This window comes from Spermophilus citellus (genome assembly GCF_964194105.1).
Source record: "Spermophilus citellus genome assembly, contig: SCAFFOLD_175, whole genome shotgun sequence".
Lineage (NCBI taxonomy): Eukaryota > Metazoa > Chordata > Mammalia > Rodentia > Sciuridae > Spermophilus > Spermophilus citellus.
This window is the reverse complement of record NW_027672949.1, coordinates 603,569-622,760: the sequence shown is the minus strand read 5'-3', so window position 1 is coordinate 622,760 and position 19,192 is coordinate 603,569. Positions and strand designations below refer to the sequence as shown.

Genomic DNA, 19,192 nt, shown 5'->3' with positions numbered 1-19,192 from the left:
GTGCTGCATGTTAGGTTTCAAAGTTCCGCACTTTGGGGGCTGAGTGCCTTCTGTCTAAAACACAGGAGGAGACTGAGTCTGAGAGAGGGGTATTTTGTTCACAGTCACATGGGTGCTCTTGAAGTTCCTGGATCAATGTGCCAAAAACCAGTGAAAATATCTTGTGTGTCTGTCCTGTGTCTAGCCTTTGTGGAAGCTAAGACCCAGAGATAATGGGGATGCTGTCCCTGACCACTAGCTGTTCATGTAGGCAGGGCAGAGGCATGAGTTGGACACTCAGGCACATCACCCAGCAAAAAAGAAAGTGGGTGCAGGCCCACAGTAGCTCAGAGTATTTTGGGGGATGAGAGAAGTCAGGGACCATTTCACAGAGGAACCTTGTCATCTGAGCAGGGTTTTAAAGGGTGCGTAGGAGTTGAACATGTGCACATCTAGGGTGTGTGGGTGATCTTGGGTTGCAGTCTGTCTGGACCTGGTATGAGGGATGGGGATCTTAGACCCGGCTTCCAGTGGTATGAGGCTGCCCTGCGGGCATTTAAGGGACTTGGTGTTTTTGAGTATTGTGGGGTAGGCCCTGCCAGGGGTTTTACAGACATGATCCTTGCAATCTGGGAGGTGAGTGTGGATAGTTTCTTGATTTTGCAGATGAGGCACTTGAGTGCTGATTTTTTTTGGCTCATGGAGGTTTTGCTTTGATTTTCTCCTCTCACCCCAGGGTCAGTCCCTGGCACCCAGCTGCGTTTGCCCAGCTATGTCCTGTAGCACCCTCATATCCACCGCTGCCCTCCTGTCCGCTGTTCTCATCCTCTCTCCATCCTCGGTGGGTGACCTGTGGAGGCCTTGAGAGGTTTGACTATTGTCTGTGATGTGCCTCATCTCTCAGTCTCCCCTGTCTGATCTCTGCCCTGGCTACCACAGCCCCACATGCTTCCCTCTGTCTCCGACTGGGATGCTGCTCCAGCAGAGATTCCCAAGGTGGGCAGAGAGAGATGGCCAGTGCCCAGTGAGAGCACTGGCTTCCTAGGTTGGGCCAGGGAAGATGTAGCAGGGCAGTGACCACCTTGCAAAGTCCGGTCAAGGTGGGTCAGGTGCTGGCTGGGCCCTGGGTGGGCAAAGTTGGCATTCCAGGAAGTGTGGTCCACCTTGGTACCTTCAAAGGGAAGACGTGCCAGAGGACATGGTGCATGGTGATCCGCTGGCCTTGGACAGCTGCTGGGCTGGCCCCCTGTCCTAGGGCTCCCTGTCCTTGCCTCTTCATTTTTCCTCCCCTGCTATTATATCTTTCTCCCTCTCAGTGAGCTCTGGGGTTGGAGGAAGCATGGCCATGGGAGGGAGGGAAGTATGGGAGAACCTGATCCAGTTCCTGCCTTTTTCCAAATCCTTCCTGTCTCCTGGCCTTGGGTCTCCCTCTTTGTCCTAACCTTCCCACCTTACCTCTGGCCTCTGCTTCTTCTCCCAGATGTAGCCAAAGAGGAACAACTGTAAATGACGGGGGGTGGGGGTGGGGGGAGTTGGCCTCTGAGGTTTCCAGCTGAAGTAGAGCATGTGGTCGTGTGTATGTGTGAATGTACAGGTGTGAGAGTGTGTGTGTGACCGTAAGGACAGGGGTGGGCCGGCATTGCCTGTGGGTTATGAAGGAGGAAGCAGTGTGGCTGGAGCAGGTCACTCCTAACAGTCCGTTCAGATTGGGCGCTAATTCCAAGTCACCTCAGACTCGACCTGGCCACCTCTGTCTGGGATGCTTACCTGCCAGCTCAGGGCTCTCTGTGCTCCCTGTGGTGGTCATGGCCCTTGAGCCCAGGCAGTGGACTCATGTGGAGATGTGGGGTTGCCCCACTCCTGCTCAGCTCCCTTGCCAGCTGTCAGGTCGGGGTGGAGCTCCCAAGGAGGAAGTGTGTGATGAGCAACACCTGGCCACTCACTCTGTTTCTGAAGCCTCCCTCCTGGTGTTCTCCCTCCAGCAAGCCTGTCCGAGGCTCTTGGCTGATGGTGGAGCCTGGATGGAGGGTGGGGAGGCTGTAAGGCCCAAAGGACTGTCTTCCTATCTTCATCCATTCTGTGTTGCTATAACAGAAAACTCCAGCTGGATGATTTATAAAGAGAGTGTCTTAGTCAGCTTTCCATTATCCTAAGAAATATCTGAGATAATCTACTTAAAAAAGAGGAAAGTTTAATTTGGGTCATAGTTTTGAAGATTTCAAGCTGTGGTCACTTGAACTGTTGCTTTTGTGTCTACAGCAAGATGGTACATCATTGTGGTGTAGCAATCTGCTGGACTTGTGGCAGCAGGGAGGCAAAGAGAGAGAACAGGAGGAGCCAGGGTCCCAATACCCCTTTCAAGGGCAGTGACTTCCAACGAGGCCCCACCTTGTTAAAGTTCCACTGCCTCCCAACAGTGTACTGGCTGGGGACCAAGCCTTGAACAAGGTCCTTGGGGCATACTATTTAAATCATAGTAGAAAAGAAACTTATTTTTTATACTTCTGGAGACAGGGAGGTCCGAGATTGATTGAAGGTCTCCTGGGGAGACCTTCTTGGCAATAATAAGATGGCAGAAGATATCACATGACAAGAGAGTGTGCATGAGAGGAACCAAGTAGCTTTTATGGTTGGCTCTCTGTATCCACAGGTTCTGCTCCAACCAATTGTGGATTGAAAACATTTGGGGAAAAAAATTCCAGAGTTCCAACAAGCAAAACTTGAATTTGCCACACATTGATGGAATCCATATGAATGAAGCAATGTGTGGGTGCTCCCTCCTGTATCTGCCCACCATTCCAGAGACTCTGTCTCTCCAGCTCCTTGAGCATCGTTTGCCTCTTGTCTTGTGCCTTGTTCTTGTACCGGGTAGCTAGGCCCACAGTGGTTGTGTCTGTATCGAACGCATGCAGACTATTTTTCTTGTCATTATTTCCTATACAACACAGTAGAACAACTTCTTACATAGCATTTGCATTGTATTGTGTTCTCTAAGTAAACTAGAGCTGGCTTAAAGTCTGTGGGATGACGTGTGTAGGTTATGTGCAAATACCAGGCCGTTATTCTATAACCTACTTGAACATCCACAGATTTTGTTATCCCAGGATATCAGCAATATAACAAAACCAGACTCCCGAAAACTAACCCATTCTCTTGATAATGACATTAATGCCTTCATGAGGTTCTGCCCTTACCTACCATTAGGCCCCATCTTCCAACATCGCTGCATTGAGGATTAAGCTTCCAGCACAGGAACTACGAGGGACAGGTTCAGCTCATAGCAGCTGGGAGATCTCTTGATGGTCCCAGTGCCTGGGCTGGGTGATATGGTCTGCAGGCCCCCGCATTCTCATCTATGGTCTTGGCACATCAGCACCCTTGTTTTGGCTATTCTGCTTCTCATAACACTCTTCTCTCTCTGTCTCGGCAGGTCCTTCAGAAACTGGGGAAGGCAGATGAGACCAAGGATGAGCAGTTTGAACAGTGCGTCCAGAATTTCAACAAGCAGCTGGTGAGTTTAGTGACCCTTGGCCTTGGGGAGCTCATGGGAATTGAACTGTGGCTTCCATGTGGAAAATGGCAAGGACTAGATCTGTGGAGTAAGAGGGATTGGAGGGGGATCAGTGTGGGTTGGTGGTGTCACCAAAGACCTGGAGGACAGGACACTGGCACTGGCTAGGAACACTGGAAAAGAAGAGGGTCAGGGGATACTTTAGAGAGAGTGATGTGGGAAGGGGAGGGTAGGTGGGAGCGGGCACTGGCTGGTGGCCAGACTCTGGAAGAGCTTGCATGCCAAGGCAAGTGGGAGCTACAGAAGCTTCATGCCAGGGGAGTGGCATCTGCAGGATTTAGTGTGGGGGCAGAGCAAGCTGGATTTGATTTGGGCATCTGCTGAGCATGATGGGTGCTGGGCTGAGTAACAGGCTCCAGGCTGGGTTCTGTGGATGATGGTGGATGCCTACAAACAACCCCAGGTGGCCTGTACGAATAGTTACCTTGTGTAGATGGAGCAGCTGAGGTTCTAGAAGTGAGGTGATTCATTCAAGGCCAACCAATTTGGGAAGTGGATGCAGACCCCTACTTATCTGCTTATAAAACCTGGAGGGGGTTTCCAGGGCATCCTTACCAAGGACCATTCCAGGCTAGAGGCCAGTGACCGAAAAAGGTTTAATCACACTTGGCAGTATGGGGCAGTGGTTAGATATGAGGGAGGACTCCCCTACTGAAGGGAAAAACCCTGAATATCCTGACTAGGCTGTCCTTGAAACTCCCCGCTGGAGATTTGCTAAGTCCAGAAAAAGGGGGAGTGAGATGAGCCTGTCAATTCTTCTTTCCCTGGGGAAGAACAAGGTAGCAGGAAGGGAGGGAGATCTGGGCCATGACTTTATGGCTTCAGAAGGGCAGATAGAGATCTACGGGACAGATAGAGGTGGTGGCCAGTGGAATGGGACTGGGCATTGGGAGTGAGGTCAGGATCTAAGCTCTGCTAAGAATGGGGTTGGGTGGGCACAGACTCTTGATACTTCTTGTCCATGGCTGTGGTCTTTGACGGTTCCTATCAAAGCCTCTGTAACTGGAATGAAGCCCAGGGGAAGGGGTCTCCTTTGGAGACTACTGACAGCTCACTAAGGGCTAGGAGCATTCCAGAGTGACAGAGAACAGCTGGGAGAGGGCTGGGAGATTTCTGGGAGAGGGCCAAGGAGCATACTGGGAGAGGGCCAGGGAGCATGCTGGGAAAGGGGCCTGGAGCATGCTGGGAGAGGGCCAGGGATCATGCTGAGAAGGGGGCATGGAGCATGCTGGGAGAGGGGGGCTTCAGCGTGCTGGGAGAGGGGGCCTTCTGCGTGCTGGGAGAGGGCCAGGGAGCATGGCTGGGAGAGGGGGCCTGGAGCATGCTGGGAGAAGGCCAGGAAGCATGCTGGGAGAGGGCCAGAAAGCATGCTGGGAAAGGGATTCTGGAGCATGCTGGGAGAGGGGGCCAGGGAGCATACTGGGAGAGGGCCTGGGAGCATGCTGGGAGAGGGTTTCTGGAGCATGCTGGGAGAGAGCTGATAGCATTCTGGGAGAGGACTAGGGAGCAAGCTAGGTGAGGCCTCAGAGCCAAGCTACCCTGGTCTATCAGAAAGGCTGAGCCCAAGAGGCTCCCAGAGCAGGGATGGGAGCCATCATATCTGCTTGTCCCCCAGACCAGAAATTACAGGTGTTTTAAGACCCTCGTGGATCCCATAACAGGCCACATCTACTGTGTTAAGTTTTCTCAAATAAAATAAAGGCTTGAACAAGAAATCTAAAGCCTCAGTTCTGACTCAGTCTCTTGGAAGCTCCAGATATGTCCCCTTCTTAGCTGTTATCCTCAGTTTGTGGGCAGCTCGGAAGTCCTTCTAGGGATTGCTGCTACTTGGATACTTACTATGGGCCATGAGATGTTATGTCTTTTATAGACATTTCCTTGCAGCCCTTGAAATGGGCGCCAATATTCTCTTCATTTTGCAAATGTAGCACTTGAAACTCAGAGAGGTTAAGCAAACTTTCTCAGGCCCATACTACTGGTTTGGGGACTTGGGGATTTCAATCCAGACCCTGGACCCTTGAATTTACTCTTGAGTTTCTTCTCTGGAGCTGACCCCCAGTCCTGAATGCAGGTGGCTGGGTTGGTGGGAAAGCTGTAGCCCCAGAGAGGGCATGGTAGCGTCTCCCCAGAGCAGGCTGGACTGTTTGGTGGAGGTGAGGAAAGAAAGCATAGATGTGGAAGCTGAGGTTCCCGTGGCCTGGCTCTAGAGCTGAAGCCACAGCATTGCTCTCCCGACTCCTCCCTTAGAGTGACCCCTTTTGAGTCCCTGGTCCTGGACAAATAACCACTCGCTGATTTTGGGCAGAGGTACTGGGTAGAGATGCCAGGGATAAAGATAGCCAGTGCTGGTGGCTTCCTGGCTGTAGGCTTAGAGTGGTCACCTGAGCTGGTGCTTTTGTCTGCCCCAGGTTTGGTGGGGTGACTGACTTATCCGGGGCCGGGTGTGATAGTGGTGGTGGACAGTTTTGAAGTCTCATTCAAGTGTTGGGGTAACCCTCCTGTGGTAGTCAGCTTTTTTGTTGCTCCGACCAAAATACCTGACAAGAACAACTAGAGGAAAGATTTATTGTTTGCTCACGGTTTCAGAGAGTTCAGTCCATGGCTGGCTGGCTCCATTGCTTTGGGTTTGAAGTGAGGCAGAATATCATGGCAGAAGGGTGTGGTGGAGGAAGGTGCTCAGATTATGGCAGCTGGGAAGCAGAAAGAGAGAAAGACAGGAAGGAACCAAGGATAAGATAGAGTCACCAAGGCACACCCCCAGTGACCTGCTTCCTTCAGCCAGCTGCTGTAGGTTGAAGATACTGTTCTGCCGTATTATGTTTTCTCATGTTTCCCGCCATAGTCTGTTTAGCTTTTGGTAGATGAATCCACTAATGAGGTCAGAGTCCTCATAGTTCACTTGCTTCCCTAAAGCCCTACTACGGGACATGGCTGCATTGGGGACCATGTCTTCAATACATGAGCTTTTGGGGGACATTCCAGATCCAAACTATAACATCTTCTTTGAAGGTTATGGCACCCCATCAGTTATGGATCTGACTGGTATATGCAGATGTCTGGGGTGTGGCATGAGTGTTGGGGTTGGGACTGGTGTGAGGGTCACTGCCCTTGAGAGAGGAAATGAGGGAGCTGCTGTGATTTGGCCTCAGCCAACCTACAGGGTTTGGTGGAGAGCCGGGAAATGCAAGATGGAGACAGTGCAGGAAGCCTGGAGACTCTCCTGCCTCTTTACCCATGTGCCCCAGTATCACTAGGCCCAGCATTAGGGGTGGATAATGGTAGCAGAGAATTTAGTCTCCAGGGAAGAAAATTTTTCCTGTGAGGGTGAAGCCTTGGAGAGGGTGTTGCTCACCTGCTCTCATAATGAGCCCCTCTGGGCCCGTTTGGTGCTGGTCATAGGCCCTTGTCTTCTGGCCATTCACTGAGGGACCATAGGGGCCTACTTGGCCCCCTTACTTCTGGAGCATTGCACATCATTGCTGCTGGAAACCATCTTGGCTTTTGAAGGTTGGCCAAGCTCTACTTCTTAGGGTCCCCTTGCAGCTTGCAGGACCCAAGACTCTCTGAAGTGAGGCAGGTCTGGTTTCTTCTTTAACCTGGGGCCCACCTGGGTTCTGCTCACAGTGGGCAGCCCTGGCTATTGAGTGAAGACTGATCCCCGAGCATTGAATGGTGAGGTGCAAGAGTCAGAGCTGGAGCCAGAGGGGTCCTTGTGGCAGGGGGCCATCCTTGTCCTCCAGACCTTCCAGGAAGCTGGGTTCTTGAGTCTGCAGGGGCTCGGGGATGATGGCTGAGCCATCCCTTTCTGGCACTGCCTCAGGTCCTTATTAACTCCCACAGGCCAAGTTGGGCAGTGGCCCCAGAATCTTCTCCTTCTCCAGCTGGGCTCTGCAAAGAGTGTGCTTAGAACCCAAGGAGCTTCCAAAAAATTATTTCCCAGGCATCCTGTAAAGGAGATTGAGGGAGCCAGTTTAGAAGTGAACACACACAGTTCTGATTGGTCCAAGAGGGGCTGGCTTGGATGGGATCTAGGGTAGAGGAAGGCATTGTTCACCTCGAGGACTGACTGCCGAGTGCGGCTTAGGGATCCAGCTGCACAGGAGAGGCAGAGCTCAGGGCAGCCCCTTGCACATCTGCATACCACGTGCTTGCTTACAGCTCAGCCTTGTCCTGGAAGCACAAGAGGCCCTGGTACAGCCAGCAGCCTGGGTTAGTGCAGCTGCCCACCCCATGGGGAACCCTTTGCTTGGGTGCTGTATAGAGGCAGGTGGGGATCAGGTCAGAGGTGCAGCTGGGTTGAGGTAGTCTTCGCAGGGAAAGAAGCCGGGTCTGGAAGATTCTATGATATCCGATGACACAATGGCATTGCATCATGAACACACTTGAATCCTCATCTCGCCCAACAAAGCATTTAATTGTTAGGTTAGGGAGGCAGTGTCAAGAGTGGATGGAGCTCTCTTCATTGGTCAGTCGGGCAGGGTGCACAGCCCATCCTTGCTGGCATTCTAGAGAGATCTGAACATTCGTTTCTTCATTTGATTTTTAATCAGTAGTCTCACATTTAGGTTTGATCAGGGTTGTGTACTATATAGTTGACCCTCCTTATCTGTGTGTTCTGAATTTGCAGATTCAGCTGATTGCAGATTGAAAATATTTTGGGGGAAAACCAATAAAAAGTAACAACACACCTATAAAAAAAAACCCAGCACAAGTAAAAAGCAATGTAGTATAATGATTATTTACATAGCATTTACATGAGAGGTGTTATGAGTCATCTAGAGATGGTTTGAAGTGTACGAGAGGATGTGCCTAGGTTATATGCAGATATGATGCCATTTTATATAAGGGACTTGATCATCTGTGGATTTTGGTATCTGAAAAGGGGTTCTGGAGCCAATTCCCCATGCATTCCAAAAATCAATGTTCTCTATGGGCAACCGAAGGAATTTTAGAGAGGCCTTTTTTTTATTATATAACATCTTATATGCTGTTCTCAGCCACCACCACCCCCCCACTCGCCACATGGCCCCACTTTGATGTGAAAGCATTCATTGTAGTGAGTAGGCAGATCTGTGTGTTCATGGGGGCCACATTGTCACCAGTTACTCATTCAGCAAACCGCCTGGCCTTGGAGGGTCTCCCTGGCTCTCCGAGTCTCTGTGTGACTCTGGGCAGGTTGCTGACCCTCTCTGTGTCCTTGCTTTTCAGAGGTTACGGTGGAGTTGAGGTGAGGTGTACCAGCCCCTGTGGGCAGCTGGTACACAGAGCTCTGTGTGCGTTGGGGAGGAAGGGCAGGCCTGAGCTGAGGCAGGGTGAGCCTGGGGAGGGAGATGGGAAAGCCTGCTTGCCCTCCTTGGACTGACCTGCCTGGGTGGAGAGCATCTTCACACTCTTCAGGGTGACTGATCTCCTGGGACCATGGATGGCTGCTGGGCCTGCGTCTCCCTAAGCCCTCTTAGGGTGAGGGGATCCAGAGCAAGGGTGTCTCTGAGGCTGGGATGGGCACCTGTAAGACCAGGAGGGTACCTTTGTTGAACACAGGTCAGCCATAGCCATTACTGTTCTCCTTGTGTCCCTGCTCCCCAACCCCTACTCCTCCTCACTTGTAGTCCATCTCCTGAGAGTGGTCTTCAAGGCCTCTGGAATCTGGTTCATGGGAGCCACTTCCAGACCACCTTTGATGTGTCAGGCATGGTCATTCACCCAGGCTCAGGGAGACCACTAACTTGGGCCTTACTGCCTGGCTCCAAAACCTGTATATACTTTCCTTTCTTCCCATACTTCTTCTGGAACTTTCCATGTCTCATTGCTGGTCATCTCAGACCTGTTACCTGTTATTCGCCCCTCTTTGCCCCAGAGTTCAGTGTCCTAGGCCCCTGATTTCTTTCTTTTCTTTTGTTTTCTGCAGGGGGAGCAGTACCAGGGATTGAACCCAGGGATGCTTAACCACTGAGCCATATCCACAGCCCTTTTTATATTTTATTTTGAGACAGGGTCTCCCTATGTTGTTTAGGACCTCGCTAAGTTGCTGAGGTGGGCTTTGAACGTGCAGTCCTCCTGCCTCAGCCAGAGCCGCTGGGATTACAGGAGTGTGCCACTGTGCCCAGCCTGGCCCCTGCTTTTTGTGGTATTGATGGTGCAGAAGGATGTGGAGCTGGTTTCACCCTCTGTGCTGGCCCTGCTGTCTCCGGAGGCCCTGTTCTCAGTTCAGGAGGCTTCACACTCTGCTCACTCATGCTCTTCAGCCTTTTCCTCCACCATTCTATATTCTACTTCCTTCCTTTCAGCTGGACCAGCGACTCTAGGGTCCTGGAAATGATCCCCCCTCATTTGCACCCCTGCTGACACTGTCCCTTCTGGAGTTTTCCTGTCCTTGGAGGTCTGTGGTCCTCTGCCATTAGACCCTCTGTCTTGTGAGGGCCCACACTGGGGCCTCCTTCCCTGACACTGTGCTGTGGCAGCCCTCTCTTCTTGGGTCCTACCTGAGCTTGCACTACCACAGCTGGTTGTGACACTCTCCTGGCCTGGGCTCCTGTGCCTGTTGTCTGAGTGCAGTTTGGTCCTTCCACACCCAAATAACCTGCTGCATTCTGCTGTACTTCCGGCATGTCATCTGGTGCACAGGGGCCCTGCCTTCCTGCCTTATAAAGTGTGCATGGTGGGGAGACAGGGTTTTCGAGGCAGGGATGATGCCAGGAGTGCAGTGCTCTTCAGTGTGAGCTTGTGGCCGTAGCTACTGTCCTCTGAGGTGGGTTCCATACTGGCCCACTGAGGGGTCAGCAGAGCAGCCTAGTTTATCATGTGAAAGAAGCAGGGAGGAGAGTTGGGGATAGAGGGTGCCCCAGGCCCTCACCTGGTTCTCATCTCTGTCCACAGACTGAGGGCACCCGGCTGCAGAAGGATCTCCGGACTTATCTGGCTTCAGTCAAAGGTGAGGGAAAGGCAGGGCAGATCTGGCAGTGAGGAGTGATGGGGGCAGAGCTGGGGACAGGATGGCAAGGCCACCTCTGCAATGGTGGTGGCTGTCACTGAGAGGCCACCTGCTTTTCTCTGCCCCTCAGCCATGCACGAAGCCTCCAAGAAGCTGAACGAGTGTCTACAGGAGGTGTATGAGCCCGACTGGCCTGGTAGGGACGAGGCCAATAAGATCGCTGAGGTGAGCATGGGACTGGTGACCTCAGCCCTTCCCAGAGTGCACTTCTAGCCTCAGCTCCTGTCCCCTAGCCTCACCCTCTGGGACAAGCTGTCTTGGTTCCCCAGTGTGCACACACTGTGTGCCCTTGGGCAAGCTGGCTGTCATTCTTCTGACACAGTCACCCGAGGGGTGAGATAATGGATTGTGGCAGTCTCTGTGTATTATGACTCATGACTTACAAAGTCTCCTTCACTGACTATACCTCCCTGTCATCCACGAGAAGCTGCAGGGCAGGAGTTGTTGCCTCTGTATTACAGATAGGGACACTGAGGCTCTGAGAATCCACTGAGTGCTTCAAGGTAGTGGGGCTGGGGCTGACCCCCAGGTCCCTGGGGTGGGAAACGGGGATGGGTATGGCCGAGCTCCCTGCAGGCCCACTTTCATGCTTTACCTATTTCAGAACAATGACCTGCTGTGGATGGACTACCACCAGAAACTGGTGGACCAGGCGCTGCTGACCATGGACACGTACTTGGGCCAGTTCCCTGACATCAAGGTGAGAGTCCTCTTGATGGATCTGACTTGTTCTAGTCTGGCATCCAGTGGAAGGGGAAGGAGGAGGAGACCCAGAAGTGCTGTCCAGGGCTGGCTCAGGCCACAGCCAACTCTGTCCTGTGGATGACATTCGCCTGGCGTTGCATCTCATCCTTCTGGGGCTACTCCCTCTGTGGTCAGCCCACCACCTCTCCTGCTCCACAGAACTGGCCCTTCCTGTACTTTGGGTCTGAGGGCTATGGGAGGAGCCCCATGGTGTGTTACCTGTGTGTGGCCAGGTTGCTGTGGAGTGACTCTGGGACTGACTGTAAGGTGTGTGGAGTGTGAGGCCCAGGCGTGTGTTTGTGTGGAAGGGTGTGTGTAGTGGTGAGTGTTGCCTGCTATCAGGGTCTGCTTGTCAGGCTGTATTTGTGTGATGACAAGGCCAGCTGCCTCCATCAGGCTGGGTAAGTGCCAAGAGCTCTCGGTGCGCCAGGTCCTGACTGAGGCAAAGGGGACCTGGGGTGCTGTATTCATGAAGGCACAGGGGTCTGGCACCCAGGAGGGTGACCATTATGCTGGGCTTTTGGTCCCTGGGTGCGTGTGGGTGTCATGGTCATGCTGCCCCGGGAGCTGCCCCCTGATGCCTCAGGCTTCCTGTTACTGATTGGGGGTGCTTTGGGAAGGAGAAGAGGGGCCCAGCGGCATCTGTAAGGAGCCCAGTGCTAGGCCAAGAAGGTTCTTGGCTTCCATATTACTGGCTGGTGTTTTAAGGAAAACATTTGAGGCAGAGGGGCAAGCCGCTGGAGGGGGTGAGTTCCTTCTTTCTGGAATGCTCCAGCACCCAGGGTTCCCACAGGCCTGAGACAGGCTCTCGTGGGTGCCAGGCCCTGCTCAGCCCCTCCTCCTCTGCTTGCCCCCCAGTCACGCATTGCCAAGCGAGGGCGGAAATTGGTGGACTACGACAGTGCCCGACACCACTATGAGTCCCTTCAAACCGCCAAAAAGAAAGATGAAGTCAAAATCGCCAAGGTAAGGGCTGGAGGAAGGGTCAGGGGAGTCTCTGGGAAGCAGGCAGATAGCGGGGGGGAGGGGTGATAGTCCAGGGTCCATGGGCTGGGGTGGGAATGGTGCTAGTCCAGGGCTGCAGAGAGGAAGGCCCTTCAGGGTGCCGGGGTGGGGGCTCACTTGTAGCTCCTCCCTGCCCTCGGCAGGCCCCTCTGCCCTTTCTGAGATTCTGAGGCCCCTTTCCAGAATGAGAATATACCTAGCTTGGGTTTCAGTGGAATGGTGCCACCACCCTGCCTGGCGCAGGGTGGACTTCTGTCTTGGGATCTGACGTGACCCTGGGTTGGCTGGAACAAGCTGGTGGGCTGGTCACAGTTCCGGCCACCACTGGCCACTTGGTAAGGGGGTTGGGATGGTGGGATTCCTCCCACCGTGGGGCCGGACCCTGCTTGCTGAGCCCCTCTGCCCTGCTAACGACTCTCACTTTGCCTTTGCAGTTGGAGTTCACCCCCTCCTCGTGCCCCCCTCGGGCAGGTTCCTTTTTCTTGCTGCAGGGGCTGTCTGTCTGTGCATTTGGGGAGTGTGGGCTTAGTGTTTAACCTCTGTGTCTGTTTCTCTCTCCCCACCTCCCTCCTGTCTCTCCACTCTCCTTTGCCTTGACCTGCCTCCCTGCCCCCCAGCCTGTCTCGCTGCTTGAGAAAGCCGCCCCCCAGTGGTGCCAAGGCAAACTGCAGGCTCATCTCGTAGCTCAAACTAACCTGCTCCGAAATCAGGTGACATTGGCTTCTAACCTTGCACGTGCTGGCGCCTTTCGGTCTCTCGGTCTGTCATTCTGTCCTCTCACTGGGCACCTGCCTGCCCAGCGCCCAGAGCTTCCCTGGGCGGGTGGGGGAGGGCTCAGCCCCTGGCTGGTCTCTGAGTTGGCGGAGGTCGAACCACAATCAGGCAGGGGACTCTCAGACACGTCTGGTTTAGAGAATGTCCAAGGTGGATAGAGGCAGAGGGGCTGCAGTCCACTGGAGATTCCTCTTTTGTCCCAGAGCTCCAGGAACCCAGGAATACCTTTGAACCATTTGTTGTTTCCCAGGGCTTCAGTGGGGAGGGAGGTGATATCAGGGCTCCTGTCCTGGTGTGAGCCGTCCTTCAAGTCTCACAGAACTCCACGGTTACCTGAATTGACCAGGGAGACATATCTGAGGAAGATATGTCCAGAGAGGCCCAGTCTCCTGCCCTGGGTGCCAGAGCTGGCTAGTGGCATAGCTGGATCTCACCTGACTCAAGCTACTGGGTCCTTAACCTGGTCACTCTCTGGGGCTGCATTGGCTGGGCCCTGCCACAGCTAGCCCAGGACTGAGGTGATGGGAGGGGGTGTGGAGAAGGCTCCCTAGTCTGACTGGGATGCTGAGACCTGGAAGTAGAGATCAGGGTCCTGGAGGGTTGGCCTTCTGGAGGTTTCTTGAGGACAGCTGCTCAGCATCACAGGGTTCCTGGGGGGCTTCCTGGAGGAGGCTCTTTGTACAAAACTCCTGGGTTACCCCACCACCCTGGAGATAGATACTTCCCTTTTCTTAGTGTCCTGTCCTTAGAATGGGCTGGTGTGACTGAGACCACTGGAGACAGTGCCCTGTGAGAGGTGGGCCACGTGATTTTCTGTCCAGTGAAACCTGTTATTTTTCAGGTTGGTGTAGATGAAGCCTGGACAAGACTCCAGAACCCTTCATTGTGTGTGTGTGTGTGTGTGTGTGTGTGTGTGTGTGTGTGTGTGTCTGTGTGTGTTGTTATGGAGGCAGATGACAGGCTTGACCTAGGAGGTTGGGTTTCTCTCTGGGCAGCTGCCCTATTTTTCCTGGGCTGCATCCTGATTTCATCATCTTCAACCCACATGTATCGAGTGCCTAAGATGTGGGAAGCTCTGGCTTGGTGTGGCTCGCTGCCCAATTTCTTACCTGACCTCTGCTGCCTGGTTTCTTTCAGGCCAAAGCTGGGGACTGACTTTGGAGGCACTGGGTGTTGATAGCCTCATTCTGAGGTTGGGGGTCAGGTTGACCCTGGCTCTCTAGGGCCTGTGGAGATGGTTGGGGGCCTTTAAAAGACCTGAGTCTTCCTCAGTCAGCTGAGGAGGTAGAGGAGAGAGGGGCTGAGGGAGGATTGGGGTTGCTGAGCCAGAGCCAGGGTTCCTGCATACTTTCCCCTGAAACAGGTGAAACCATTTGATTGGCCCCTAGGAGGCCATGGGGCCTGGGATGGGAGCCTTCCTGCTGCATTTGGGCTCCTGGGTGGGTGTGGCTGAAGATGCTGCTGGGTGGGGCCCCTGAGGCATGTGATCCCATCTTGGGAAGCTGGGTTGCAGATGTTTTTCTTGCCCAAACTGGCTTTCCTACTTGTATCTACCCGCTGCTCTTCTCCCCTCGACCCAGCACTGGGGATTGAACCCAGAGGTGCTCTACCACTAAACAATATCCCAGTCCTTTTAAATTTTCTATTTTGATACAGGGTCTCCTATGTTGCCTAGGCTAGCCTCAAGCTTGCCATCCCTCTGCCTTAGCTTCCCAGGTGGCTGAGAGTACAGGGCCCCACCACAGTGCCCATCATGGGTCCCATTTTTATTTGAGCATATCCTACTTCTTCTCAGGCCTGTCTGAAAGTTGGAAATATGTTGGATTTGCTCACATGACCTGGGGGCTGCTGGCTGGCCATGAGCTGGGAACTTGGAGCTCAGGGCAGCCCCACTTGTGGACTTGGCTTTGGGGAGACAGAGCGTCCTCTTGAGCTGTGCTCTTGGGAGCTGACCAGTTCCACGTGTCCCTGAGCTGGCTCTGAGGTGCTTTCTATACTTGCCATGGCCTCCTGAGGCCTTCCTGCATGACCTGGTGCTGATCTTGGATCTGTCCTTGACCTGTCAGCATATAGGGGAGCTCCAGGGCCTGGAAGGCCTCCCCTAGCCATGGACAGTCTCCCCTGCCCCCCCCCCAACTCTCTGCCAACCCCAGGTGCTACTTATGAACCAGAATATGAGGAATGTGACCTAAAGGGATTAAAAGACAGGCCCTGACATCTGGCAGCTCACTAATGGACCTGCCCTGTTCTTTGCCATGTGGCTGCGACCTGTGAACAGGGCCTGGTGCTCAGAGGGCCACCAGTCTGATTGAGGGATGGGTGTGTGTTTAGATGGATATTTTCCCCACTTCTATTACACCTCTCAGTTTTATAAGGTGGATTTTAAATGGTCAGATAAGGAATCCATGCTCACTCTTTCAAGTACCTGAAGGTATAGAAGCCATGGTGGTTCCTTCTTCAGCCCCACCCCATCACCAAATGGCTCTAGCTTAGGTATATACTTGGGATAGGGGCTCACTAGGGCTGGTCCTGGTGCCTGAATCTGGGTGGAGCAACTGGCTGGGCTTGGGGAAATCGCATGCTTTTGGCAAAGTGGTGTTAAGGCCGCTGGTTGCCTTTGCCAGCAGGTGGCCCCGGCCCCAGCTCGGCCTGAGAATTGACGCTGCTGGCAGAGGTTCCCTCTGGGTGGGACCCACTACATTCCTGGGCTGTGACTCACACCCTGAATCTGAGTCACCTTCCTGAGTCACTGTTCCCAGCAGTGTCTCTCCAGAAGTGAGCTAGCAGAGCCCCTTCCCCAGTCCTGGCCGGGATCTGACTTGCTTTCTCTGGCTGGGTGATGGAACCTTGGCGCTACCCGCTGGCGGATGTCAGCAACCCGAGAGGCATGGGAAGGGGAGTGGGGACTGGCACCTGCCAGCAGCTTAGCTTCCTTCTTGGCACCATAATGAAATACTGGAGGCAGGCTACTTATGAAGAAAAGAAGTTTATTTAGCTCACAGTTTTGGGGATTCAAGAACATGGTGGAGCACCAGCTCAGTTCTGTACAGAAAAAGCAGCAATCAAGATATCAGCACATTTGGATCAGTTTCCTAAATCTCCATTCCTGCAGTGGTGATGTTAATGGGTACAGATATATGCCTGGATAAAAACTGGGCTACATTATAGGAAAAGTGCACTGGGCTTGAAATCCCATTATTTTGTCACATACAGTGAGCAAGATGAGTTAATTTCTTCAGAAGTAGAAATTAACTCATCTCTCAAGGTTTCTCACTTTAAAAACAACCCTGATAAAATGATGGGTAGAAAAAGATCAGGTTCTTGCATATTTATGATATCTAGCAAGACATGTGAGAATGTGACAGACCCTTGTAGGAGTTTTCTTTAACAATAACCCTCAGCTTTCTTGTGATGTTAATAAGAAAGTTTAGCTATTATGAGTCACTGTGACATATACAGTCCTTTGGCTATTCAACAAAGTTGCAGCTAGTACAGAGAAAGTCCATTGATACTTGTAAAATTATTTTACATTTTTCTATAGAACAAGCATGGATATATATAATCTTCTTACCAAGTAGGGAAGAGGTAATGGCCAATAATAAAGTCAAACATTCGAATGATAAACAGATATAAATGGAAAACCAATTTTTATTCTTTTATATTTTTGGTAAAAAAACAAAATTTATGACTAAGTCTCCCACTGAAAGGCAAGCTCTGAAATGACTGAGAGGCACCAACCCAGCATCCAGCTTCAGAACCAGTTGTGTTGACAGATGATCAGGACTGGGGGCACAGAGAATGTATGGACAGTGTTTCCTATAGAGCCTGGAACCCAAGTCTGTGCAGGGTTGAGGGGCGTTGCTGGACAGGCAGTTCAGAGGGCAGGATCTTCATCACACATAGTTGTTGATGGACCTTTATTTTATTTATTTATTTATACACAGTGCTGAGAATTGAACCCAGTGCCTTATGCATGCTACGTAAGTGCTCCACCACTAAGCTACAACCCCAGGCCCTTCAGAGTCTTTTAAATTTGAAAACTATTTATGATGGTAAGGTTTTCTTGTGAAACACTCATTTTCCCCAAAGAGCAAGTTAAGAATAGAGTCTTGTTCTCAATGACAATAATACACCACATCCTAGGCAAAGGGGCAATTGCCAGTGGTACATGTGGAATGATGGAGAGCTATTCATATCAGTCTATACATTTAATCCAATGTTTTATGAACAAACAAAATGCTGCATTTGCTTAAGGCAAAACTAAACAGTGAAATCTTATTAGTTTAAACAGTGAAGTCTTAGAAGTTTACACAGTCAAAGCCATTTCAATTAAATTAGATTCTGGAGAATGCTGTCTTAAAGACACATAAGTTAATATTATGATCTTAAGCAGTTATTTCATACAGTTTTAAGACTCCACTCTCTTATTTTTGGATGTACCTAGCAAAGCATTACAATGATACTTTAAATGGATTTTTGGGGGGAGGAGTGGGTATTTTTGGGAATCAGACCCAGGGCTTCATGCATGCTAGGCTGTACACCCCCAGATCCCCCAAAATCCCCTTATTAAAATACATATAGACACTGGAATTTCATGTGGTGCCTACAATATTGATTCTTTGGAGTAAAAATGCCCCTTTCCCAGAAGGAGACCTGCCCTCAGTACCAAGCTGAACCACAATTTATTTTAACCTCCTCCTACCTAAATTGTGTGTTCTCCCTTTGCAATATTAAATGTTTCTATTTTAACTGCATTTATTCCTATACATTATCAGCTTTATTTAAGAAAACATTATTAAGGTGCTTTGTGATCTAAAACCAAGATAAATTGGCAGCTTCTGTTATGTAGAATAGACTGAGGGATCTGAAATCCATTGTCCAAAGTAAACCATGGGGAGCTGGGGTTACAGCTTAGTGGTAGGGCTCGCCTAGCACATGCAAGGTGCTGGGTTCAAGCCTCAGAACCACAGAAAAATAAATAAATAAAATAAAGATATGTGTCCTATGACAACTAAAAGACATTTTTTTTTAAATAGTAAATTATGGATCTGAAATGTCCAAAACTAGATAGTCAGGTGTAGTGGGAGTTCAAGATATAATCTGTACTGATTTTATAATAGTATCGAATAATTCAACCCTTAGGTCTCACATACATGGCTGCAAATGTTTCAACAAGGAAAAGAACAGTACAGTATACAAGCTAGATTGACAGTGTTTAAATGAAAATATCCTTTCACACCAATGTTTCACAGCAGTTGAGATACCTTGCAGCCAGAATGTTATTTCACAGTTATGGAGATAACCAAAATAGTCTGGCTTGCCATCATGCACCCTCTACCTCTTGTCAGCTGCATGAGGATCAGAGTTATTTAAGCCATCCAAGTACAGATGCCAACAAAAACCTCAGGAACACCTGGGGTCCCCTAAGAAAAATCCCTAATTTGAATCAAGTGTACTGGGTGACAGGGTGACAGGTATGCTTGAGTTCCTACCATAGGATGTCCCTGGAAACTAACAGACACATTCAGAGAGTGAGCCATAGCAGCAACAGGTGGCAGGGAGAGAAGGTAGATATATCTACAACTTGTCAGAAGCTCTTCTGGTAAGGTTCTGACGGTTATGTGAGTTGGATTTCAGCGGTATAGAAAGCACATTAAAGGTACAACCTCACACAGCATATATGAGGGAATCTGCTGGAAGGTGTAGAAAATTTGGTCCAATTTTCTTATCACCCTTAAAAATTCAATATTAATATAATTTCGACTATATTTTCTTCTTACTATAACATTTAGGTGGCTCGTGTTCCTGTGATCTGGAATAACTTAAAATTATCTCAAAGATCTCCAAAGTGTACTTTAAATTCTGTGCTCCCCAAACTTAAAATTTAAAATTTTATTCAATTAATTATAGTAGACACTTGCACACATTCACCAAAATCATGTCAGGGTTTCACATCACTCCATGGAAACATTGTTTCACATCGGTGCTTCCTATGGAAAGACATCCACTGCATATGAACACTTTTAAGTATTTACTGAACCTGATACATGATTTACAGTTTACAGATTTCATACAATGATAGTGATACTGCCTTAGGTTGATATAAAGAATGTTAGCCAATATTTAAA

The 19,192-nt window shown here is 50.8% G+C and overlaps 1 protein-coding gene across 1 annotated transcript; it reads left to right on the top strand.

Moving 5' to 3' along the window:
- Positions 1–477: 477 nt before the first annotated feature.
- Positions 478–12,874, top strand: LOC308640319 (myc box-dependent-interacting protein 1-like; the record flags this gene model as incomplete). The annotated part of the gene is made up of 9 exons (XM_081312278.1): positions 478–615; positions 716–820; positions 1,962–2,018; positions 3,410–3,490; positions 10,427–10,481; positions 10,612–10,706; positions 11,146–11,241; positions 12,144–12,251; positions 12,725–12,874. 9 exons carry the CDS (start codon positions 478–480, stop codon positions 12,824–12,826), a joined length of 837 nt encoding a protein of 278 aa, XP_081168404.1. The 3' UTR covers positions 12,827–12,874.
- Positions 12,875–19,192: the final 6,318 nt, after the last annotated feature.